Raw genomic sequence first — 25883 nt, forward strand, 5'->3', positions numbered from 1 at the left:
TTCAAGATGAAAACGTTCTTTGCATAGCAAAATGTCTACACAGAGACAAGAGGTTTTTTAAAAAAGGTTCTGCATTTACCCTTTCAGGCTCTGCAACACAGCACAAAAGACTTCCGCATTAAAGAGGAAAACATGCATAAAGTGATGTTTTTAAATGATTACAAAACCAGATATTTTATAGGTGATCGTGTAATTTTTAAGTGGATGGTTGTTTTCACGTCCAGAGCAAATACCAGGTACCTCTTGTTGGACAATCTGTTTGGAATTTCTGCTTTGTCATCAGGTCAATTTCTAAAAATACATAAAATTAAGAAAGTACTTCCTAAAATTTATAGCCTGCCACAAGACAACGGACACGTCCCATTTGTTCACATGTACATTGCTACACCCAACCACAAGCTGAAGCCAATGCTAGGAGAGGCGTCAACTATATTTAATCTTACACACTGACTATGTATTTTGACAGCAACAAAATTACTCAGCACAGAAAACTAAAGATCAATAAGTCTGCACAGTGTCCAGATCTTGAATTAATAGTGTATAGTCTGGCTGACTTACAGTCACTAGCAAACAAGCGATGGCATAGTTGGGAGTAAATATTTAATGGGATAATGAGGTCTCCCGCATCCGCAGTTTTACACAACCCTGTGCACTGTGCTTGGCTGGATGGCAGGCTTTGTGCAGCCCGTTTCTACAACCAGGCTGTTGCGGTATGCCATTCAATACTCCTGACGGCTACCGCAATATGTGACAGCATCGACCATTGATTTGCGAATAGAAAATATTTATCCTCCGTCATTGCACAGTGCCCCTTCACCCGAAGCTCTTCTCCTAGCCCGAGATGGAGGCCTCAGGATAAATTTATGCTGACACAGACTCCTGCCATTCAGACCCCCCCGCCCCCAGGGCTGGATCCCAAATTCAAACGCTCGATCCCCGCGGCGGGACCACCCCCCTCAAACCCGTCCGCTGCCCATGGAGGGGGTCCTTCTCCCCCCTCACACACACTTGTGGGGTGGGAGCACACAGGCTGGGGGCGACGAGCTGCCGCCGCCGGCCTCCTCCAGTGCCGTGGGGCTTTTCGGTTTTTTGTTGGTTTTTTTTTTTTTCTTTTCTTTTTTTTTTTTTTTTTAACACGTTTTGGCTTCTGGGAGCGGGCTGGCTGGCTGTAAACAGACCGGACAACGCGGCCACCACAAGTCCACAGGCCGACGTGACAACCCCGAGGGCGGGACGAGGGGAGGAGGCCGCCCTCAGCCCCCCCGTTCCCCCTTTCTCCTCGGGGTGCTGCCTCCCCTCGCTGGCTAAGGGGCGGCCGTCGCCGCCTTCCTCCCCTTTTCCCCGCCGGGCGGCAGCCGAGGGCCGCCTCCCTCCCCTCAGGGCGGGCGTTGGGGCCGCGGCCGCCGCCTCCCTCCCTCCTTCCTTCGCTGCCGGCGGGGCTGGCCGAGGGTCGGCACGCAGGGCCCGGGGGGTGCCGGCGGATGAGCGCGGCCCGGCGGCGGCTGCGGATGAGCCGGGGGAAGGAGCTGGTGGCGTACTGCCTGCTCCTGGGGCTGTCCTTCCCCCTCCTGCTGCTGCTGCCGCTCCTCTGAGATGCGCCGGCCGACGGCTTGTCCCCGCCGCGGGGGGACGGCCGGGAGGAGCCGGCGGGAGCCCCGCTCCGCCGCCCGGCGTACGGCCGGCGGCAGCAGCAGCAGCAGCCCGAGAGAGTGAGGCCCCGGCGGGGGACGATGAGGAGCTCGGGCGGGCTTTGCAGCGGTGCCACCCAGCCTGCGCGGGCGGGCGGGCTGCCTCTCCCCGCGGGGGGGTCCGGCCGCGGCTCCGGCCGCGCTCTGCCCCTGCGGGTGTGATGCCGCCGCCGCGCTCGCCGCTCCCCCTTCCCGGCTGACGGGGACGCCAAGGCAGAGCGGCGGCGTCGCAAGCTCCCCTTTCCGCCTTCCCAAGTTGGGCTTCGGCGGCTCGGGGCCGGGGCCGGCGGTGCCTCTGCCCTGAGGCGGCCCAGATGGGCCAGCGGCCGCGGGCACTGCCACCGCAGCCCCCTCAGCGCGGGGCCGGCGGGCTGCGCCTCGTCGCCCTCCCTCACCCAGCCCCGGCGCCGCGGGGCGGCCGCGGGTCTCCCGCCTCCGCGCCCGCCGGGCGGCGGCTGTAGCAGGGGTGCCGCTTGGCGGTCGCGGCGCTCGCGTTGCTGCAAATCCGCCGCTCTGCGGGGCGGAGTGTGTCCCCGCCGGCTTGCCGTGCGGGGAGGCGGGCCGGGGGCCGGCTGAGATGGGAGAGAGCATGTCCAAGAGGCTGAAGCTCCAGCTGGGCGGCGAGGCGGAGATGGAGGAGCGGGCTTTCGCCAACCCTTACCCCGACTACCAGCCCCACGGAGCCGGAGCCGCGGCCGCCCCCAGCGCGGCGGACACCCTGCGGGACAGAGCGCCGCTCCCGGCGGAGGAGGAGTCCCTCCCCTTCGGCGCCGATGGGAAGGTGAGTCCCGGGCGGCGGGCGGGCGCCGCGTCCTGGCACCCCGGGCCTTGCCTCCCTCACGGGCCGCTCTCGCGGCGCGGGAGGCCGTGAGCGCCGCCCCAGGGTGGACTCCGGCGGGGTCCGTGGCGTGGTGGGGCGGCCCGCGGCCTGTCCGCGCCGCTGCGGAGCGCCCTGCTGCCCCTGCCCGCCGGCCGGGCTTGGGGCGAGCCGCCGGGCCCGTCCCCCGCGGGCGGCGTGGCAGAGGCAGCGGCTCTGAGGGGAGTTGCGGGCGGGCTGGCTGAGCTGAGGGGAAGGCGCGGGAGCTCAGCCGGGCCCCACGGCGTGGAGTCGGTGGAGGTGACGGCCGTGAGGTGTGTTTGTTTTCCCTCGGAACGCGAGGGAGCAGGCTGCGGGGCCTGGGGGTAGCGCCGCCTGTGCTGCGGCTGCCACGGCGGTTCTGTCCCACCCCTTACAAGTTGCCCGAGTCTCACCGCAGAAAGCGCGCAGGGAAGGGAGGAAGGTGAGCGCGCATCTGGAAAAGACGAGTTTCTCCTCAGGTGGCAGCAACAGTCGGGCTTTAGGTGATGCTGGGCTGTTCTCCAGTTTACTGACATACACACGTTTATAGAGTCAGGTGCGTCATGATAGGCACCTGGCAGTGGGTTCGGGCCAGCAGAAGGTCGGTCTGGTGGCGCTGGTCACAGCGGGTTCGCGGTCCTTCCTCTCCGCTTATCTCCTCGACACCACACGCTGCTGGTTGGGCAGTTGCGTGCGTTTTCGGCTTTAAGCACAGAACCTGCTCTGGCCTGTTACCACGCAAGCTGGCTTAAGCTGCAGAAGGGATACCAGAATACGGACCTTCTGTCATTTAAGCCCCTGAGCAGCCTCAGCTTTCAATACTGTGCTGCTTCGTCATGTTTGGGATGAAAAACACTGCATGGTGACATTGCTAGAAGCACGAATGCACTGGGTGGGAAGCTAACTTTCCTAGCTCACTCGACTGTGAATAAAGGAGCGCCTTTAATCCCAGCTCTGTATTTTCCTGCTTGTGGCAGTAAGGAATTACCTTGATTTACTGATAGGGTGGGACAAGGATGGTGATGCTCAGCAGTGAGAGCAGCATTCCCCCTGAGCATCATAACAATGAGCAGGGCAGCATCAGCTCACAATCAGTCTGAGGCAGTGAAAGGTTTCACTCGTTGTTGCAACTGAGGTTTATGAAGTCGTGTGTGGCTAAGCAGAGCGCACAAAAGAGAGTACTTTGGTGGACTGGTGTCTTGCTGCTACAGCTAATGGCAGCTGTCAAAAGAACTTGGAAAGTGTTAAAAAGCAAGGGTAGGTTTGGAAGTGAAATCTGCTTTGTTTTTACAAAAATCCCTGGTAGTGTACTCAGTGTTGGTAAAGCTATTTTTTTTGTGTGACAGAGAACTGTGATTTCTTTATTTTGTGTCTTGCTCAGTATATAAAAAACATCTCCAGTATGAGGAGTTGAAGTATGAAGGCAGAGAGGAGATGGCAGAACAACTATAGCTGTATATTGCTGTTAAATTGGTAAAAAAACATACTAAGAGCATTTTTCTAAGGCCTTCTGTAAGCCAGTCATACTTCTTATGTGCCTGCTTTAGATCCCACACTTAATGTCCATTTTTTTAAAGGGAAAATAAGCCTTCATTTGCTGCTGATCTAGGTTGACTACAGCTTTCCAAAGTGAGAATTGATATTGGAGGAAAGTGAACATCCTTAATTATTTTTTTAAGAGAATACTAGCTGTATTGCAGAATAGTTCAACTTCAATTTACTTCAGATTTAATTCTTGAATAAATCCAAATTCAGACATTCTTCTGTGGCAGAGGTAAAATTAGTTAATCTAGAACTTCTAGCCCTATATTCACATTGGGAATGTCTGTTCTGCTCTGCTGTAGATGAGTATGCTATTTTACAGTGGGTGCAAATGTTTTTTCCCAGCATCAATGGTGGATGACATTCCTTGTTACCTTATGGCAGTTATTTGTGCAGTTTTGTTCAGAAAATATCTTTAGCACCTGTGTAGCTGTGTATTTGATAAAAGATGGTGGTGTGGCTTTGTTATGTTCAAAAGTACGAACCATCTCTGGAAAAAAATCTTCTGTACCACATTAAAGTGATGTAACTACAGCAACTTTCAGCAGTCTGAATTTTTTTCAACTCTGTGCATTTCATAGGAGAAGGCAAATGCTAGTGTAATTTGTTTTTGTTTGTTTCTGCATCTGCAAAATCTGAGGAATCGAATCGTCCTATGTATTTCTGGGCTAGAACATAGCTATAAGTATATTTATATGTATTTATATTCTTTGCAGCATTTGTGTATTGTCAATCCTAGTACTATCCTGACTTTTATGAGACTTCCTGATGAGTGTTTTGGGGTGCTGTTGTTTGTTGGTTTTGGTTTGTGGTTTTTTTTTTTTTTTTGTATTTAACAGGCTCCAGTCCCATCAGAGAAACCTCTTTGCCTGCCTAAAGCCCCAGTGAAGACGAAAGGACTTCATGCAGGTTAGGGTGTCTGTTCTGTAAACTGCTGTACACAATAGCACAAGTTTCCGAAAAATGAGAGCAGCTTTCAGAAGCCCTCGGTGCACTGTATAATTTCTTTCCTCCCATCTGCTGCTGTGTGGAGTGGTGAGCACTGAGTGACTCACGTAATGACAGCTAGAGGTGTGCGGGGCTCTGCCGTTGTCATGGAAGGCAATGCATTATTAATCCCTCCATTTGATTTCATAAGCTGCCGCGATTGCCATCTAAAATTCATCCGGTTGATAAAAGGACAAGAGGCTTTTCAAGTCGTCTTCTGAAATATGAGACAATTGGGACAAAGTGCTGCATATGGAAGTGTGTGTTTATATGCCTAAGGTGCAGTTCAAGAAGCTAGAAGGTATTTGAGCAGGAGAAAAGAAAACTAAGTTTGGGGCTGCTGATTTGCCGCCTTAAAAATAGTCACAGTAAACACTGTCATTATCTAGGTGGGCTCAGCTCATGTAGTCGAGGTCCTCTTTTTCTTAATTAGATCGTGTACTTGAATTGCCTCTGTAACTTGTCTGAGAAAGCTGAAGGTAGTAATTTACGAGACAGCATTAATTCTAGATTAATAAGAAACATAATTTTAAATGTAAGTCTTTGTTTAAAAAATGATGAATCTTTCAATTCAATATATATCCTGTAGCCCATTTCCTTTTGATGTAGATCCCATAGTGATACATTAGCCTGAAAAAGTACCTAAAGACATTACCTCAAAGTGGTCCAGAAGTTTTCAAAATGGAGATGTAAATGGTCAGGGAGGCGGAGAAATTAATAGACAGCTATAGACTCAGAACAAAGCATATTGCCTAGTTCATGGGAAAATCAGTTTGTCTGTTAAGTTTCACTTAATTTTTAATTCACTGTAATTGTTTACTGGGGAAAGTATTAATACTTGAAAAGCAGATGTTCTTCTGATAGTTCCCCCTGCATTTTAGGCAACTCTGGTTATAAACTCACCTATTCTTAAATGTGGCAATATCAGGCTATGGTTCTGTGCAGGTTGGGAACCAAAGGTAGCTCATCTGAGCAGTGTTGTACTTTGCTCTCCCACCTGAACTGGAGGAGAGGCAACCTATAGCTGCAATCAATGTCAAGACTTGCTGGCATTGTGTTGCCCATTAGTTGTGCGTGGGGGACCGAGAATGAGGAAGTCTGCACAGGTTTGCGTAAAGCAGAGGCAGCCAGTTGTCCTGGCTCAGAAACTGTTTATCAAAACCTTTGTGTGGTAGAGAGCTATGAAGATGTAATGGATTCCTGGGGAAAAATGGTGAGGAGAGCTTGCTGGTAAGGTGTGGCGATTTTTTTGTTTGTTTGTTTGTTTGTTTTCTTTTTTTCTTTTTTTTTTTCAAGGACCTGTCTCTGTGGGTGACCCACCAATATCAGCCTCACATTGCCCACCATCCTTGGAGCCACCACAGCATAGTCAGAGATGCATATATCCATAGCATAGTCAGAGATGTGATTTAGGAGCCACCTTCACACCATCTGCAGGCCAGTGACTTGGAAACCGAAGGCAGACTGATGTTACCTGTTCATCCAGGGGAAGGTGGAAGCAATTCTGTGCCTAGGCAACCTGATGTGGATTTTGTGTGTTCGCAAGAAAAGCACCCTTGGCATCAAGATGTTATCACATCTGAACCCCAGCACTGAAATTGGATTCAGACTTTATGATAGGTCACTAGGATGCCTAAACGTTAACTTTTTTTTAGGCCAGTTCTTTTCTTGATAAGTTTTTTCTGACTTGCCATAATGTTTAAAGAATATTAGTAAAAGGTTGTGTGTTCTGACAAATGTATACAATGTACTTAATTAGGCTTTGTGGGGGAATCTTTGCAGAGAACCTGTTTTAAATTAGCTAATGATGCTTATTGGCAAAGTTTATCTTGTGATGGGGATACAGAATATTTACTTTTGGGTGATGTAGCAATGTTTAGTTTCCTTGGTGCTTTCTCAATCTCCTGTTAGTTCTGATAATTCCTTTGTTGCTGTTCAGTCTTCATCCTCTTTTAAAATATGCTAAAAAAACCCAAAAACGTAAAGTTCTTTGTCATTGCCTCATTTTTCCTTCCCCTCCCTGAGGTATTTTTTTATATTTATTGGATTGTCTCACTGGGCATTTTAGTTGTCTCCCTGAGAGCAGCAAGCTTTCTCTGTTCTGGGACTGATATACAGCCACTTACACTAACGGGAATCATACCACTCGTTGCACTGAAGACAAAATTGAACCTCTAGAGCTTGTAAATAGATCTTGCCACTTTTTTTTTTTTTGCTGGAACTGTGGAATGAGATAGCTACATTTCTTGAGATTGCCACTTTTTTGGCCATTTTGTGGCACCCCAGTTCAGATGTGTTCTATTTTAATAGAGAGAGGATTCTGTGTACTGCAAATCATGTTCCTGTTGAAGGAAAGTTTGTTTTGCTTCACAACACTGATAACATTGTCAAGTTCAATATGTGGAATATACTTGCTGTCTGTGCATCAAAATGGTTTAGACAGTGTTGGTAGAGGTTTTAGCTTTTTTTTACGACTTCTGGACCACCTTAAAATGTCCCAGCTAGGGCGGAGACCTCTGCGTAGTGAGTGAATTTAAATACTACTCACAACAGACTTTGATTTTCTTAGTTTTCAAGAAGTAGCATGCTGGTGTTAGGCTACCTGGAGGACCAGTGATTTTCAGTATTGCTCTTTTGCTTTATCAGCCTCCCATTTCCCAGAATTTAGTATAATGTTCTTCGGTGTCTGTTAATCATGTTTAATTTTGTTATCAATAATTTGAAGTTTTTTGATGACTGTCTATGATGATCTAAATCTTTAGGCTTTGTTTTTTTGTAATCTAATCACCAATGAGACAAATAGCTCCTTTTACACACAAATGCATTAGAGGCACAGTCTCATTATTTCTTACATGCTTTAAACAATTATTTCTGAAACTTGAGTGGATTGCCTTTTAATGCTGTTTTTCATGCCCTCGTCTCCTCTGAGGTAGGGCGATGTCTGCATTTAAAGCCTGTCCTAAGTTGGAATTTGTAGCAGTGTAGTAGTGTGTCTAAAGCTATTGATTTCTCTCTCCTTCTTTCCCTCCCTTCTCCCTTTTTTCTTTTCTCCCGCCCCCCCCTTTATGTTTCCCCCACTGTCACATGTATTGTACTAGGTACCAAATCACTGAAAAACAGAGCAATGTGTTCTACAGGCAGCAGTGTTTCAAATCATTTATTAAGCATGTGGTTTGCAGAACTGGCATTTGTTTCTGGAAGGACCTAACTGAGTAGTAGCAGAGAACTGTATGAAACTGTTTCAGAGGCTGGGTGATAAGGTTTCTCAGTATCTGGTATTTCAGAGAAGGGAAAAAAAACCCCAAACAACTCTGCTCTTGGAGCTGTAACAGTCTTTTGATTTAGGTAAAAACAAAGTATGACTTGGGTTTTTTTGTACAAAAAGGCAGGTCACTTCCCAGCTGACCTTGCTAGAATGTGCATGTGGGATCCTACTGCCATTCCTTCTGCTCTGCTCTTGCAGGAGCTCTGAGGGGGTAAGCGTGAGACCTCATCTTGCTTCAATAAACCCATGCCTCCAGTGCGTGGGTGTGAAACCTGGCTCCCTTACAGTCAGTGGCAAAGTTCCCAATGATTTCAGTACAGCCAGGATTTCTCATCTCAGTAGAGCTGTGAGTCGTCCTCCATCCCATTCTCCCTTACCAGTGTCTGTCATGTTTCCCCTGCAGTCTTCTGTGCAAGTTTGGGTTTTGAATGAGTCCTTGCTGCAGTGACAACTTGAGCTGTATTTTCTTCTCTGTGAAATGCCCTTTGGCTGACAGAAAACCCAGCACCATGTTATATCTCCTGTTCTACACATCACCAACAGCTAAGTCACTTTTCTCTGAAATATCTCATCTTAAACTGATTCGAACTGAGATTAGATGAAATAAAAGTGTATTTTGCTTGTTCAATGGGTAGCACCGTGTGTATAGGCCATCACCTCGCTGCTTCTGCAGAAACAATTTCTTCCTCCTTCAGTATAGTTTTGCATGTAGCATCAGTCCCCCAAAAGCTGAAGTAAAACAGGGTTAATAGCAAAATAGGATTAATAGCAAGATTGTTGTTTTGGGAGCTGGTGGCGGCAGGGAAGACTGATACGTTGGCAACTTGTGAAGAAGCTGAGACCAGGTGTCCCTTGTCCTGCCATGAGTCTACACAAGTTATTTGGCATAGGTACATCATGATGCAAATAAATGCTGAGAGGTGTTTTTGAAAAACACGCTTGTATCTAAATGTCTTTGACAAAGGCAAATGAGATAACTCACCCTGTGTCTGTCAAACCAGAGTATTACTTCTAACCACAAAAGGAGTGCCATGAGGTCTCACGGTTGCATTGTCAGACTTAGGTAAGCACTGTGATATCTGGTCCAAATATGCATGCAAGACTTTACATTACAGGCTTCCCTTACCTACCAGAAATCATGATATAAAACACATGTAGCAGCTGCTTATTGCCTGTTGCCTCTTCTGCTCGTGGTGCTGATTTGTTTTCAAGCCATGTCTGTAAAGCTGGATATAGCTGTAATGGAGAAGTAGGTCAGAAAGAATTGGTGTATTATTGTAATATCAACTGCGAGTGAATGGTGCATTTCTTTTAGGAAATTTTTATTTGCATCATGGTGTATTTTTTGTAACATGTAGTTTTAATGCTGGGTTTACAAAAGAAGGTGATCTAAGTTCTTTTTAGGAACCCTACAAATGAAAGAAAGTGAGTAGGGGAAACTGGTATTGCTGACAAGGACAGCATAATTTGGACACCATGTCATTAGAGGCAAAGGTGAGTGATGTTGCACATACACTTACATTCCTTATGTTTTTGCTGGCTTTAAAAGGCTTTCGATTGGGATGTAGCTTTGCATACTGCCTCATTGCAATGGAAAAGGTGATATGGTTCAAATAAATCACCAAACAGTTAATTTGCAAAACCAACATATTTGTATTTTTCTGCACTACTTTTGTTTCATGCTGATAATGAGCCTCTGTTGGTACCATAATCAATATGGTACAGGGTTCTGTTGGGTATAATGGGGAATGAGCTCTCATTTTTTGTGTTTTGCTGATGTAAAATTTGAGCAGTGTTTGTTCTTCCTGCAGCAGCACAGGAGTAATGCAGCCATTGAATTCCCAGAGAAAGCCTTTTCTAGTTAAAGATACTCCTCAGCTCCTGTTACCACCCAGTCTGTTGTGAACCAAGAGTAAATGTGATACTGGCTATCAGAGGTCAGGCTTCCTGGTTTTTGTTTGTCCCTACAGGAATAACAAGAGTCACCTGCAGAAAAGGCTGAATGCCAGCTGAAATCATCCTCACTAAATGGATATGCTTCTCATGAAAATTAATCTGTGCTCAACACGCATTAGCGTGCTTTATGCTCAGCTGTAATGCTGCCATAAGATTCCTTGAAGGAGATTTATAAACCTTCTAAAGCCACCTTTCAGCATTCATTTCTTTATGTAATTAATTTATTCTAGTGCATGTAAGCATCTGTTATAAGCTTATAGTGGAATCTTATCAAATGAACAGTGGCGGTACTCAGTTGTGAAACCTGCAGAGTAACCAAAAAAAAAAAAAGCAGCAGTAGTGCAGGATTAGGAAAGGAAAATTTTGTTGCCACTCATAACCTATTCACACTGGCTTGGGAGTAGTTTTGTTTGGGATGATAAATACTTATAATAATAATTAAAAAAATCTTTTAATCTGTGCTTTTCCAAGCACTGAACAAGATAGGTAAGTCACAACTCCCATTTTAGAGAAAGGGGTATGCCAACCTGAGCTAAATTATTTGTATGGGACTGAGGTTTCAAAGCAGAACCCAGGTGTCCTGATGTCCTAGTACTCCCCTCCTGCCTCTAAGTGATTTGATCTGGTGTTTGATAAAAAATATCCTGATTTGGTAGCAGCAGATGTATTGTCAGAACAAAAAGATAACCCACCTGCTTGCAATGTACAGTAGCTAAATAAACCAGGAGTCTGAAACCTTAGTTCACTCTTGTCAGATAAGCTGAGTGCTATGCCTGGATGCATCCGCGTGGGTATCCTCATGCTGTTTCACCATATGCCTTAGCTTTGGCATTGTTGTCTTTTGAAGGAGAGAAGCCTTGCCCTTGGGAAAGGTTTTGCTTTGTGTTAAGACTTCACTGAACTAGTCAAAAGGAGCTGGGGGGATGTTGTGTGTGCATGGTGTAATTTTCTAACGAAAAGGTGCTTAAAGCCATATTAAGGTCGAAGAGTAATAGACATCAGTTACTTACTGTGTCTAGTTGCTATTTCTAGAGTTACTGGAGAAGGTTAAGGGGGCTCTGGCTTCTTCCTAGAGTGGTATATGTATGACATGAGATACAATGCCACAATTTCCTTCTCCCTCCCTATCCTACCATCATAAAGTAGATTTGAACTGTTCACCCTGGAGACTTACGGTGTGTCGGAGGACTTGTGGAATTCCTATTATCTTTCTGATTTCTGCATCTCCTGAATGGATGTTTGAATTCACTGATATTTATTTGAAGTTCTGCTCTGAACAAGAGTACAAAGTGTGGTGTATTTTGAGTAATCAGTTGCACAGTGGCATCCGGGACCCATCATTTATCTAAACCCTTCCCTTTTGGTGTGTCTTGTAATCAAACTTATCTTTCTAATGAGATAATTCCTCCTTCTCCAGTAAAAAAAAATAATAAATGTAGATGTGTTTAACATCAAACTAAGCCTTCAACAATCTGATTTGTTGCAGCTGTCATTTGGGAAGCAAGAGGTGGAAGGAGATCAAGCACTGTTCAGAAAACAGTAGCTTTGCATTAGTGTAAGCTGACAGGTAGCCAAATTGCATAATGCCATTTTTCTGATGACCACTGTGTTGTGGCTCTTGGTTTGGGAGGTGGGGAAGCTCTGTTGGCTTCCATGTTCATAGAATCATAGAATGGTTTGGGTTGGAAGGGACCTTAAAGATTATCTAGTTCCAACCCCACTGCCATGGGCAGGGACACCTTCCACTAGGTCAGGTTTCTCAAAGCCCCATCCAACCTGGCCTTGAACAGCTCCAGGGGTGGGGCATCCACAGGTTCTCTGGGCAACCTGTTCCAGTGTCTCACCACCCTCAGGGTAAAGAATTTCTTTCTAATAGCTCATCTAAGTTTACCCTCTTTCAGTTTACAACCATCACCACTGTTTCTAGAGAGTTTCTCATCTGTGTGTTCCTGGATAACTAAGATATGCGTGGCAAGTGATGTAAGTCTGGGGCTTTCTGTAGATGATGGAAAACATATTCAGGGAATATTTTTGGGTGACACAAGGTTTGTGTACATCACTTTTGTCAGAATGATGCAATTATCTGGTAATGATTGAGCTTTTCTTATAGCCTAGGAAGGGAAGAGGTTTTTTGTTTCTTCTTCTCTGGCTCTGTAGTAGATAAATTGTGCTACAAGTAAACCTAGCCCTTAAGCTCTTTTTAAATATATAAAATAGTTTTTAATAAATGTGTTAATAGGAAAAGCTGATCAATAAGTAATGCAGTTTAATAAAAAAAAAAATTTTTGATTGTTGTTCCTGATGCTCCCACTCAAATGTAGAATCGTCCTGTGAAGGGACTTCATGAATACTCTTTCCCATGGAAGTTAATAGGGCAGTAAATTCTAGTTCATTGACTGTTTCCATGTTCCATAGGCTTAAGGGAAAAATCACTAATGTATCTTCCCATACAGTATGCTTAATGAGAGAGAAATGTTGGCAAGAGTAAAGTATCCTCTGTTATATTTCATATATAGCATCTATGTAAACTTTTCTTGGTGAAAAGTAATAGCAAGTAACATGTAAAATTAAAGATTTGTTTCTTTACCTTCATGCATGAGCTGAAGCTGCCGAGCTACTTTTACTCATCCTCTTTGTGTCTAGTTCTTTCTTTCTTTCAGGTAGTTGTTCTTTAATAAGAAAGCTAGCATTTAACAGCCTCCTCTCACGATAAAGCATGTGAATCCTAATATTGTTTTGGAGAGAGGAGAGAGCACGAAGCAGGAGGAAGGGCATTTATGTGACTTGCCTTCTATGTGGCAATCACAAACTGGGACAGCAAAAAAAAAAAAAGTCTTGGATTTAAGAAGAAAATGGCAATACATCATGGATGATGTGATTGAGCACATCGTTAAAGATGATGGCTTGACTATCACTTGATTGTCTCAAATATGAGCATTTATTTTCCGTTAGCTATTTTCTCTCCATAGTGCCACAAAGGATGTGCAGAGACCTTGTGATGAGAGCAAGCACCTATAATACGGGGCTTGTAGGTTCACTGTGCTGTGTTTGTCCATAACGTGGTCTTGGTACCAGGACCCTGAATGGAGTACTGGCCCATGGAGTGGCAGCAGATTGTTGTCTTCTGTTTGCTTCTATTCACCTATTACTCAGCTCAGAGAAGCTTTACTTACTGTATCAAGAGCCTGAGATAAGGGGCAGGATATAATTATGTACTGCCACAGTGTCCATAGCTGCTTTTCATGTGGCTTTAAAGCATCCTGAGATAATTTTTGTCTAATGTAGATACTAGTAACTTGCTCTGATATGTAATCAGAATGGATTACATGAACACACTTAAGATGAACCACCCTGACACTGCTGATTGCTGTATGTAGTGTTTATTCCCTAGTTATTTTTTGTTTGGTTGGGTTTGGTTTGTTTTTTTTGGTTTGTGGTTTTTTTTTGTTTTTGTTTTTTTTTTTTTTTCCCCCAAACAAGAAAGTGGAGCAGATAGTTTGCATTCTTGGATTCTTTCCTTTTTTGACTTGCTCCCTTTCTCCTGTCTCCTGTTTTCAGGTCAGTGCTCAGTTTTCAAAACGGATCCAGGCAAAAATCAAGGACCTTCTGCAACAAATGGAGGAAGGGCTGAAGACAGCAGATCCACATGATTGCTCTGCGTATACTGGCTGGACTGGTGAGAAAGCTAGAATTTGAATGAAGTGTGTTTGTTAAATGATGTAATTGGGTTTATTAAAAGGAGAAGGTTCTGATATTCTCATAGGAGTGGCAGAAATAATCTGATACAGGCATTTGTGTAAGCTGGTTTCTTTTAACTCTAGACCCTTTGTCATTACTGTCTGGAATGACTTCCATTAACTTCAGCAGACAAAGTTACAGAGGGATAATTGGCTTTTGTATATGGAGATCTTTGTCTTGCAAAAGGAGTGGATTTTCTAAGGCTGCTATTTCTTTTGGCTTACCTATTGTTTCTATAAGGCTTTCTTAAAGGTTCTTAAGGTTTTCTTAAAATGAGTTATTTTCATCTTTTTTGCTGTTAGTTAGGAGTTGTCTAATGGTAACAACATCTTCTAATCATTGAGGTAGGGGGGAGGTGTTCTGTGCCCAGGAGCTTAAGTTCTGGAATATGGATAGTTTGGTTGTGCTTGTTCTGTCTGTACAAAAGGGGTAAAATGAACGTGTGAGGAAGGGGAAGTATGGAGGTGGGGTTGCAAGACTGTGAAGCTCATGAAGATAAACAGGCATGTGCAAGCGCTGGTTATTGCTAGCACCATCATTCGTTTAGCATTGCATCACTGATGCTGTCCAAATGTGAATGAGCCCTTTTGATCCTTTAAGCAGAGCCTGCAGTTGTCAAGCCTTATGCAGCCACTGCTCTTCAAGCTGCCAGAATGCTTTTCCGTCTGGGCCTCTTAAGTGCCACTTTGCTATTACAATGACATATTCTATTCCTGCTCTGTCTAGCTCATGCTTCAGGCATACTTATGCTTTTAGCACAGCATGTTTGAAATGTGCCCTGAGGAGATCTATTCTTTTATCTTTGTGTCGTGAGAGGGAGCAGCTTGGAAAAACTCTCCAGGCTTTGTCCATGCTCATGCTTAATTCTGGCACTGAAAGGGTAAAATTTCTTTGCTTTCTTCTTGGTGTTTCAGTACAGATGGTGCTGTGGGTGGATGGGTGGGGAAATTTTAGACAACTCAGACTTAAAGGGTAGATGTGTTTCAAAGTCTGAAAGTGAGTGGCTGCTAAGTGAGTGCAGAAGATCTCCAGTGTTGGGCTTTCTTGCGCTGACATTACAAAAGGGCTCCTGGGGAGCTGTGTTCTGACACTGTGACTGACAACTGAAGTTACGGCTGATAAACCAGAGCGTGCTGAAAATGAGTCATAAGCTAAAAGTAACACAGCCGTCATTATCTGAAACAAGAAGGTAGATGAACAAGTAATGCAGTGTAATGATAGTGGGGTTTTTCCATCCTGTAGAAGGATCGCCAACTACGTCTATTCCAAGTTCCAAACTTCTATCAAGGCTCTTGTGGAAATGACTCTATTCAGAGTTTAAAAAATATTTAAATGATCTGGCTTTTAAAATACTTAGTGCAAATACTTTATCCCCAAGCTTGCTCCTTGCAGGATTTTGCTAGTGTGCAAATCAGAAGGTAAAAGCAAGGCTGAAAACAGGTTATGTACCAAGTCTAGACAAATCTTATTGGCAGTGCAGTCCTGAGCATTGGCTTGTACTTTGTGAAACATCTTTAAAATCTTGGAGCACATAGTGTTGGCACATAACAATCATAGGACTTATGTTAGAGTCCATCTTGCTTATACAAGTGCTCTTTGTATGTGCCATACATCTTGGAGGAGCCATCTTAAGGGTATTGAACAAAGAAGGATTGGATGAACTGGACCTCATGGCTACTTTTCTGATGATCCTTTGATCAAGCCTGGATTACCTACACATTTGTTGCAACATAAAAAAGGGTTACAAAAATCCCAGTAAATAGCCCACAAGTTCCCATGCCAGTGAACTGGGTTAACCAAGCTCTGCAGGTCTGGTCTTGGACTCATCTAGAAAGGCCTTGTCAAAGCCAGTCCAGAGAACATCTGAGGATGTACCAGCACTCTTGTGGTGCCGTTCTTCTTGTACTCCTCAGGTAGCCTCTGGGTGGAGCTAAGTGGGCCTTGTGTGTACTCGGCTTTAGTTGTGACTCAGGAGAGTGCTCTCCCTGTTCAGAACTGAGTTTGAGGTGCAGTACAGTCTGGTGGTAAGTGTTTTGCTTCTGCACATGTATGCATGCAATTGGCCAATAAGCATCCACTTAGATGGATCTCAGATGTTTGTCTTCAGTCTACATTGTTGCAATTTTTAAGGTTTGTTTTTGTTTTGTTTTAATGGGAAACTATGTAATGAGTTTAATGGAGTGAAGCTTGAGGACTTGTTTGCTTTCTGGCTTTTACAAGCCAGCTTAACTTGTAGAAGCTCATAATCTTGTTGTAAAATACATTTAAGGGTTATAAAGAACTTGGCAAGTTGAATCCAAAAACTTATCAAAAGATCCTTTTACGAATCAAATGGAAAATAAGTTACTCCTTGCATATAATAGATGAGTATTTTACAGCCAATGTACTTGGTCATACACATGCTTGTTAGTCCAAGTTTTTGAGTCTTCATTGATTTCATCACCAAGCATTGGTGCCTATGTTGTGAATTTTCTTCATTCTCTGCAAATTGTGAGTCCTACAGTTGGGCTTCAGTCTGAGAAATTTTTTTTTTTTTTTGTCACAATACAAATTGAAGTGTAATCAAAGTAGAAGGCCTGATGCCTTCCCATTGCATAAGCTAGGATTCTTGACTGACATGTTTTAATTGCCCAAATACTTCTTCACATTTGAAGTTATTGGTTCAGAGGCACTAAAGAGGGGAATATGATATACTTATAAGGAAAAGTAAATGAAACTATCTTTCATGTGGTTGTTCCAGGTATTGCCCTCTTATATTTGCAACTCTACCGTGTCACAAAAAACCAGAGCCACTTGCAGCGATCTCTTGATTACGTGAAGAGAATCCTTCGCAATCTGAATGGCAGAAGAGTTACTTTCCTCTGTGGTGATGCTGGACCACTGGCAGTGGGTGCAGTGGTTTATCACAAGCTGAAAAATGACAGTGAATCTAAAGAATGTGTTGCCAAGTAAGTAGTTGATGGTGGAAAAAGCCATGCCCTTCATTTGTAGAGAGCATTGGTTCAGTAACATTAGCAAGTGGAGCTTTGGAGGACAGGATTAAAAAATTGAGACACTTTCTCCCTTGAGACATTTTCAGTAGGAGAATACAAAATAGCCTTTATCTTTATTAAAGCTGGCTTACACTTGATTCATATTTAGCGGGTTATCTTGAGTCCTCTATTGCTGTAAGAACAGGATGTCCTGGGCATATCTGTAGTGCATGCACGTTTTGATTTTGTCACATTGAAGTGACATTTAACAAAAGCCGCACGCTTGTCACCAGCAATATGTAGTGCTTGTGCAGTATGTAATGCTTCCTGTAAAGAGTGGGTCTTAATTGTAGATTCATTACAAAACATGTACACTGCAGGGATCTGGAAACATCCAGCCAGAAACATTGTACATCAAATTGATATATAACAAAGATTTAATAAAACAAAGAGGAGGTATTTGCTGAGATGTCAAAGGCAAGGGCTTTAATTAGGTTAGAGCATATGAAGGGTAGCCTGAAAAAATTCCAGCCCCTTTCAAAGTAAACTAAATGTAACAAATGTGTTGAGAAATCGCATTTAGATGTAGAGCTTCCTTGGAGAACTGACTGTCCCTTTGCTGGTGTGGAGCTCATTGCTGTCCCAGAGAGGGCTGGAAGGACTGGAGCCCTGTTGGGTTTGCAGTCGGCATCAGCAATCCACCTGCTAGAGGTCCAGCAGCATACCTTAGGGTGCCAGAATTTGTGGACTAGCCTTGTGTGCTCATCTCCATTCTGGTTTATATTTGGAAGTATAATTGGTATCTCTCTAATCTGGAATCCTAGTGTGATTAATCTCTGCTGCTGTTCCTGAATGAATATTTCAGTTTTTGAAATGGGTGGTAGGTTTAGTTTTTCTTGCTTTTAGAAACAGCAGTAAACTCGGGCATGTCATTTTGGATGCAGCTAGGCGAGCAGTGTTGTTGTAAGGCGTGAAGCATGAGTATAGCAAAATGAGATTAGCAATAGATATTTTAGTCTCACCTCTGCTTGAAAAATCACTTCTAGGAGAAGGACTGACAAGATTAGTTTGATTGTTTGTTCCTTTTCTTCCTTTTTTTGTTTACAAATATATCCATGACACCAGCTGAGTGGTACATTATAGATGTAAAAATGTAATCTATGATTGTGTTTTTAACTTTTTACCTTGTAGCTGTCCAGTTGTATGATTTGAATAATAAAACTTAACAGTGGGCAGTTTAACAGAAAATAGGTTGGGGTTTTTTTGTGAGTGGCTTTTCCCTGGTATTAAGCCGTGACAGCATAAACAAGCCATTGGAGTCAGCGTTTTTCTCCAGCAAGGTGGTAGAGCTAACATTTCTGCCAAGTAATAGCTGTTGGGGGCATCTGGGAATTGAATTTAGTCTTAATCCAATCCGGATTGTCTTGCCCCATCCCCCAATTTAAAATGTGATCATCTCCATGGTTTCGTCTAATTGCTAACTTAATCACAAAAGATAGGAAGAGACAGGGAGGGAATGCGCAAGAAAACAGATCTCTGCTCCACCTCAATTCTGATGCGGACCTGTGGAAGAATAGCAGGGAATCTCTTTGGAGCAAATGAGAGTTGTGATGGCCCGCCTAAGGGTTTTTCTCATCGCTAAAGGCAAGCAAAACACTTGTGCATAATACCAGTGCCCTTTTTAAAATGGAGCTGCTACACACATATGAGGCAACATGTTATCTAGGAAGGGGGAGTGCTGAATGGTGTTGTTGGGTTTTTTTTGTTTTTGTTATTTCCCTCTTACACATCTACAATTAAAGGTCCTTGCTTAGGTGAAATTGCCAGAGGCTTTAGGTGGTGCTCCCTATTTGTTGGAGTAGTTCTCCAGCCTCATCCAACCCCCACCCTTCAACCATACATCTGTTCCTGTCTGCACAAAAGCCTGATAGTTGCACTAATACTCACCTGGCTCTGGCTCTGAATTGCCTGTCATGGATGGCAGGCACACAGAGCTCCTGTGTGTAAACCTGGCAGCCAGCTAAACTGGGAATGACTGAAGGGAAGTGGTGGGGCTCCGACTTCTGGTTTGATTGATGGCTTGTGTAACACATAGACCAGTATGGTCTCAAGAAAAGATGCTCTCTCTCACAACCTTCCTTGTCTGATGCAGGTTGTTGCAACTCCAAAGGACAGTCATAAGCACAGATGCTGAACTTCCAGATGAGCTGCTTTATGGCAGAGCAGGTTACCTATATGCCTTGCTGTACCTGAATACTGAAATTGGTCCGGACACTGTCCCACAGTCTGTTATCAAAGAGGTAAGATAGTTTTCTGTCTCCGGTGCCGCAGCATCAGTGAAGTTGAACTGGAATCAATCCTTCACATAATTCAAGGGATTAAGAAAAGGATGCTGAAGAGGAGAGGGACCTAGAACTGGAAACTCTGTCTCATCCTCCAGTCTCTTCCCTCTTTCCCTGCTGCCCAGCTGGGACTCAGACAGGCCAGTGCAGGTGGGTCCATGATGGGCCATGGAATTGTTACAAAAACCTTCAGACAGAAGTGTGGAAGTGTTTAAGTGAAGAGGAGAATGCAGTGTGGGGAAGATGCACGACTGTTCTGCAGATACCAGAACCAGAGAAGGCAGGCCTGGAAAAAAGTGATTAGAAATACTTATATATTACATTTCTACTCTTAGAAATATAAGCAATTCCACCATTTAGGAAAAATCTCATTTCTACATCAACACTCAAGTCTAAATGAATTGGTGTGTTAATTTTCTCAGGTAATAGATGCTATTATTGAATCGGGGAAAAACTTTTCAAAGGAGGAGCGGAAAACAGACCGTTGTCCTCTGTTGTACCAGTGGCACAGGAAGCAATATGTTGGAGCAGCCCATGGAGTGGCTGGGATCTATTACATTCTCATGCAGGTAAGAGCATCTTCTGTGGGCTGGGATGAAACACCATTTGTTGTTTTGCATCAGAGGATCTTATCTTCAGCTTTCATGCATGTGCAGTGTTGTGCTGGGTCAGGTCTCACAAGTTGGAGTTAGGCTCTGCAGCGCAGAACTGTGCAGAGATTCTAGCTCAGGCCCTGGTAGCAGAAGAAAACTGTGACTCAGGTATCCTCACATTAGAATGTTCAGAGCACCGGTGTTCCACAAGCTGAAGTTTTGTATCCTCAACGGAGACAATGAGGTGCCTTCCTTCATCCTCATCCTTACTTCTTCTGGTGCCTGCAGTTAGTCCAGCTAAATAATCACTCACCATCCATCACTCTTCAATTTTTTGCTATTTTTACATGGATACACCGCTGGTGCGTCCTCTTCTCCTGCCCTCCATGCCTTTCCTCTCTTCTCCAGTGCCTTTTTTTTTTTTTTCACTGTTTTGAAGACTATCTTTAATCACGCATTAGTCTTCAGTATGTTTTTATTCTTTAGATGATCTTCCTTATCCCACCTCTCTCTCCCCTGAAAATCTGATGTTCATTACTATGTTTATGACCCTTGCTGTCTTCTTTCTGTTGGCCTGAGTGAGATTCCTCTCTTCTGTATACCTCCTCTTTCCCACACTTAAATCCATTCCCTCCTGCCCTGAGATTCTCCAATAGGATTGTTTTTCAAAACAGACCTGTATATCTTATTTCTGTTATACAATCTGGCAAAAGCGTGAAGATTCATTATAGAAGATGGCCACAGAGCTGCAAAATTTGCATTGTACCCGTTTCTGGTTTTTAAAGGTGCTGCCAGTCTGGGCATCTTTGTAAATGTTAGTTTTCTTACCAGATCACGCAGAATGGCTTTCCTTCAGGCAAGTGGAAGGATCGTAGGTCCTCGCAGCCTGAGGCTGCATACAAATGTTCATTGCAAAAGCGAATGAACTGCTGGTATTGGTGTTGCTGCTACCGAGCCGTTCCTCATTTACAAAAGATGCTGTTAGTTCTCCCCATCTGTTTCAGTTTAGCTCACACCACTTCTACCAGTAGCTCAGGCTAAAGTGTCTGACTCTGCCGTGGAAGTGGCCATGGCTCTGCTACTTGGGGGCATGTCTTAACCTCACTACAGCCATTTTCTGCAGTGATCATCTCACTGGGGCCTCAGGCTGCTCTGATTTACTGCGCCCTGATCATATAATCATAGAATGATTAGAGTTGGAAGGGACCTTAAAGATCATCTAGTTCCAACCTCCCTGCCATGGGCAGGGACACCTTCCACTAGGTCAGGTTTCTCAAAGCCCCATCCAACCTGGCCTTGAACAGCTCCAGGGGCGGGGCATCCACAGGTTCTCTGGGCAACCTGTTCCAGTGTCTCACCACCCTCAGAGTAAAGAATTTCTTTCTAATAGCTCATCTAAGTTTACCCTCTTTCAGTTTAAAACCATTACCCTTCGTCCTATCGCTACACTCCCTGATAAAAAAAACCTTTTCCACCTTTCCTGTAGGACTCCTTTAGGTACTGGAAGGCTGCTATGAGGTCTCCCCGAAGCCTTCTCCTCTCTGGGCTAAACAACCCCAACTTTCTCAGCCTGTCTTCACAGGAGAGGTGCCCTCTGATCATCTCCGTGACCCTCCTCTGAACTCACTCCAGCAGGTCTTCGCTTCCTGCTTGCTTCAAAAAGGTGGTCTGCCCCCATTTGGCTCCCTCATCTTCCTGGCTTCCATTTTTCCTTCCCTGGCTCTGTTAGATTTTCTGAGAAACATCTGGTCCTTTAAAGAAGCCTCTTTAAAGGCTCCATCCTTCATTTGCTATTCAAGGCTGATAGGAGAAATAATTACACAGTGCTTTTTGATTTAAGCAAAAGCTACTCTGTCTACATGTTAAAATTGTAACTATATTTTCCTTTACATATAATTGCTGCTTTTAAGAATTACCACAAAGCCATTGTTTATGCAGCATTAGATTACTGTCTTTTCACTGTATATTAAATATTGTGAGTCATGCAGAATTGAGTCATCCACTGCAGAAGAAGATGGCATATTGGAGTCCATCCTTTCCCCATCCCTCCCATGCCAAATGAGGAGAATTTTTCTGTATTTTCAGCAAAGAATTCAGGAGATTGTTTGTTGAGTCGTTGTTTGATAACAAAAAAAGGGTGTCCCACATAGCGTCTGAGATGTGAACATCACTGATCATTTCTGTACACCTTTATGACGAAACACCTATTGCTGGATTTATTCACAAAAGACTCCTGGAAGAATAAGAACTCAGCAGTGTTAACTCATCCAGGAGGTAGAGGGGGAATGCTGAAGTGCTAGCTAGGGAGTCTGTAATCCTAGCCCCTTCCACTAACCCTGAGGCAAAAATGTCTGTTTGCATATTGTTGCTCTTGTCCAGAGAGTTAGGACACATACTTGTAGGTTACTTTTTTGCTGTTGGAAGTAGGTGCTGGAAACCTCAGCAGCTTATGCAAAGAATTCACCTGTACTCAGATCTTCTTAGAAGCACAAGGTGAGAAGGAGGTTTGTAAAGAGCTCTGCTCTTCTTGGATTTACTTCCCAAGAACAGATGTGCTGGGCTAGGCTTGCCTTGCACAGCTCAAGACCAAAGGCATTTATGGCTGGTGCCCATCTGCTTTGCTTTCTGCTGCAGGGGTGCAGCATGAAATCAGAGCTCCAAAACAAAGCTTCCCACAGAATCGTCCTACCCCACAGGTCAGCAGTGTCTGAGTAAGGGCTGATCAGCGGTGGGGTGTTCTTCATGATAAGCTGATCTGTATTCCAGTGTACTCCTGATTAGCAGCGTGAAGGTTTCTGTTCCGCTCAGAAAAGTGCAGAGGTGGAGTTTGCTTGAGGGACCTGGTAGGTAGAAGCCTGGCAAAGCTTTCCTGGCTGAGGTGAAATAGAGGCTTTTGTTTTTTTCAGGTTACTGAAAATACAGCTATTGAAAGTTTTCCGTCATTTGGCTGTAAAACTGTCAATTGTAGCAGTGTGCTCACCTATTGAATGCAAATGTGCTGGAGCTGGTGGGAAACAGTGAAATTGTACAACATCAAGTCAGCAACAAAGACAAGTTATTTAAAAAAATAAGCTCAGTTATTAGACTCCTGTAGGCTTCAATTTCTACAGTTGTTCCCACAGCTTACAGGAATTCCAGAAATCTTGTAGATTGTAAAAATAGAGAGCTCTGTTATGAAAATACTGTAAAATGGGCTGGTAGAGGAGGGAATGACAACAAAGAACAACTGCAGACCCAACAGATACTCAGCTTCTAAACCTTTACTTACAAGGAGCAGGCAGGTTGATGGCTATATTATTCCTTTGGCAAGGATGTAAACTAAATAGAAGACATGAGAAGGAAAATTCAGAAGAGCAATCTAAGGATGAGTTTGTAGTACAAAGATGTTTAGCTGCTTGGAGAAGGTGTTGCTTCTGAAATTGGAAATACAGATTTATAGCCCATAGCTTCAGGAAGGTTTTTTTTATGATGGAAAACTTTAACCTTCATAAACCTTTGCCAGGTATGCCACTGCATACACTCTTTTTCATTTATTTGGAAATAGGACAGGTTTGTTATGTTAGTTATTTTTAAAACAAAATGTGTAACCGATCGTGTTTTAAGTTTTTATTATGAGCAACATAGGTATAAACACATCTTTCTCCTGTAAGTGTGTTCTCCGTTTTAAGGTATAAAGAGAGGCCTGGGAGTCTTGAAATCTATATTCTGTTTTCAGTTCTTCTGTAGTCTTTCTGTGTCACATCCAGTTAAGACAGGTAACAACTTTGTGCCCCAATTTCTTTGTCTCTACAGTAGCTGTAAAAATGCTCTTCACAAGCATATTGTAAGCAGACATTAATTAAATCTGTATGAAGTGATTCAAAGTATTTGGATCAAGGGCACATATGTAGGATACTCGAAAATAGATCATAGAACTAACGATACACAATTTGTTACTACTTCTGTATATGTTTTTGATGGTGGTTTTTTTTTTAATGTTCTCTTCAGCCAGTTGCAAATGTGGACCAGGAGACCCTGGCGGAGCTGGTGAAGCCAAGCATTGACTATGTGCGTCATAAAAAATTCCGATCTGGGAACTACCCTTCGTCACTGAGCAATGAGACTGACAGACTGGTTCACTGGTGCCATGGTGCCCCTGGAGTCATCCACATGCTCATGCAAGCTTATAAGGTGAATTATTCTGTGTTCTTATAGACCTCTGTTTTTACAGAGAGACCTGTACATGGGCCTATGAGATTGTAAGGCTTGCATTTCATCTCTTTCTAGATTTAGACTTTCAAACCTGAACCCTAGTCTAGGCATCTAAAAATCTCAAAATGGGTACGTTTGTAAAGAGGAAATAAGTGGATAAAATTGCTGCTCGGAGTGCTGGTACTTACTAGACTTCAGGCTTTCTTGGAAAAGTGCCACGTATTTAAACAACTTGATATCAGAGTCCTGGGTGTGAGAACATTGACCTAAATTCTTTGAATCTTCATCCCAAGAGTTTTCCAAGAATTATGTTGGTTTTCAAAAGCGTAGGTTCGTGCGCCTTGCCAAAGAATGTCTTCCATAAATTATTCCATTATTAAGATATCACTCTTGAGAACTTAACGTCAGAGCAAAGATCCCGGGCCCCTCTAGGGCATAAATATAATCGTTGAGCTACCACAAGCCTACTGTTTGCTCTTCTCCACCCTTAACTAGGTTTGCTGTCTCTCTTGTATTTTGCACTTCTGATTTGCATGACATTTGAAAGTGTGCCATTTAATTAAAACTATGCAAATTCATTCTTGCTTTTGACAGCCCTCCTTGGCAGATTCCCTGGTTGGCCTCTGGGTGGGCTGATGAAAAGCAGGCTTGGTTTATGGAATAATTACTTACGCAGCTACCTGAAATGTGAACTGTAAATCTCTTACAGCATTGCTGAATGTAGCAGCAGTCACAGTTGCTTTTTCTTTGGACTGTGGTAGGACGTTCACTTAATGCTTCTTCCTGCCCCTTCCCCTTCTTTGTCAATGCGATGCTTTCCCCAGCACAAAATGTTTTGCAGAAGATAAGAGGGATAGGACCAAGTTCTGTTTATCAGTCTCCTTTCTGGCTCTTTTTGTATTTAAGGTGATGGGGCATATGATGCTTTTCTTTTACTCTTTATATTCTGCTTTTTGAAGAAGCAATAAGAAAAAGTTGAGTACATTTTGCTGGCTATGCTTTCATACCAAGCATAGGGACTTGTAATAACAGACAGAAGTGTTTGTCGTGGAAATCAAATGCTGTTGCCAGGCCTTAATTTGAAATGTTACAGCTAAGTAACTGTCAAACCCTGTTCAGAGAGAGGGACTTTCTTTATCAAGCTCGTGGATTTAAGAATCTTGCATGTTAATTGTTTCTGTTACCTTATTAAATAGCCTGGCAGGGGATGCCGTCTCTAAAGGACTAAGTCTACAGTAGTGCATCAGTTACTATTTTTTAAATGGATGGTTTTTTGTCTTGTTGATCTGTAGAGTGTCTTAGGCAAAGGAGAGCAAAAAAGCAGCTTTATAAAGGTGGAAGTCTGGTGGTGTTCAGCTAAATTACCTGCTTTTGTTTTCTGCTCTCTTGATGGGCTCTCTTGTGTCCAAAGTGCACTTCAGTTGCAATAAGCTTTGCAAAATTGGTCCTTTGCCCAAACTGGCTAGTGCTCTGAGTATTTCCAATACAAACACTAATTAAGGTAACGGAGTATTCCTACTTGTCCTTGTGAAAGAGAAAATAACCCTGTGCTATGCGAAGAGTTGTTCTTGTGTATTTTTGACATCGAATTGAGGGTAGATGGTGAGTAACCAGGAAGAATTACTCAGGAAGACCAGGGCCTAGCCCTTTAGGACCAAATTTGATCTCCACTATTCTGCATTACATTTCTTAGCGGCAATAATTACATTTCTGTATTTCAAATCAAAAGATGATGTGGTTTGGGAATGGAGGGGAAAAGCAAAAAAGACCA

At 43.7% G+C, this 25883-nt stretch overlaps 1 protein-coding gene across 1 annotated transcript in view; it reads left to right on the top strand.

Moving 5' to 3' along the window:
- Positions 1-2265: 2265 nt before the first annotated feature.
- Positions 2266-25883, top strand: part of LANCL2 (LanC like glutathione S-transferase 2) — a gene marked incomplete at its 5' end in the record, with an annotated part of 29395 nt that continues 5777 nt past the window's right edge. The window contains 6 exons of the mRNA XM_082480073.1: positions 2266-2469; positions 13835-13952; positions 16755-16962; positions 19139-19286; positions 19751-19897; positions 23909-24091. Of these exons, the coding sequence (XP_082336199.1) occupies positions 2266-2469; positions 13835-13952; positions 16755-16962; positions 19139-19286; positions 19751-19897; positions 23909-24091 (1008 nt within the window). The remainder of the gene's footprint in view (positions 2470-13834; positions 13953-16754; positions 16963-19138; positions 19287-19750; positions 19898-23908; positions 24092-25883) is intronic.

This window comes from Vanellus vanellus (assembly GCF_965231255.1).
Source record: "Vanellus vanellus genome assembly, chromosome: 2".
Taxonomy (NCBI): domain Eukaryota; kingdom Metazoa; phylum Chordata; class Aves; order Charadriiformes; family Charadriidae; genus Vanellus; species Vanellus vanellus.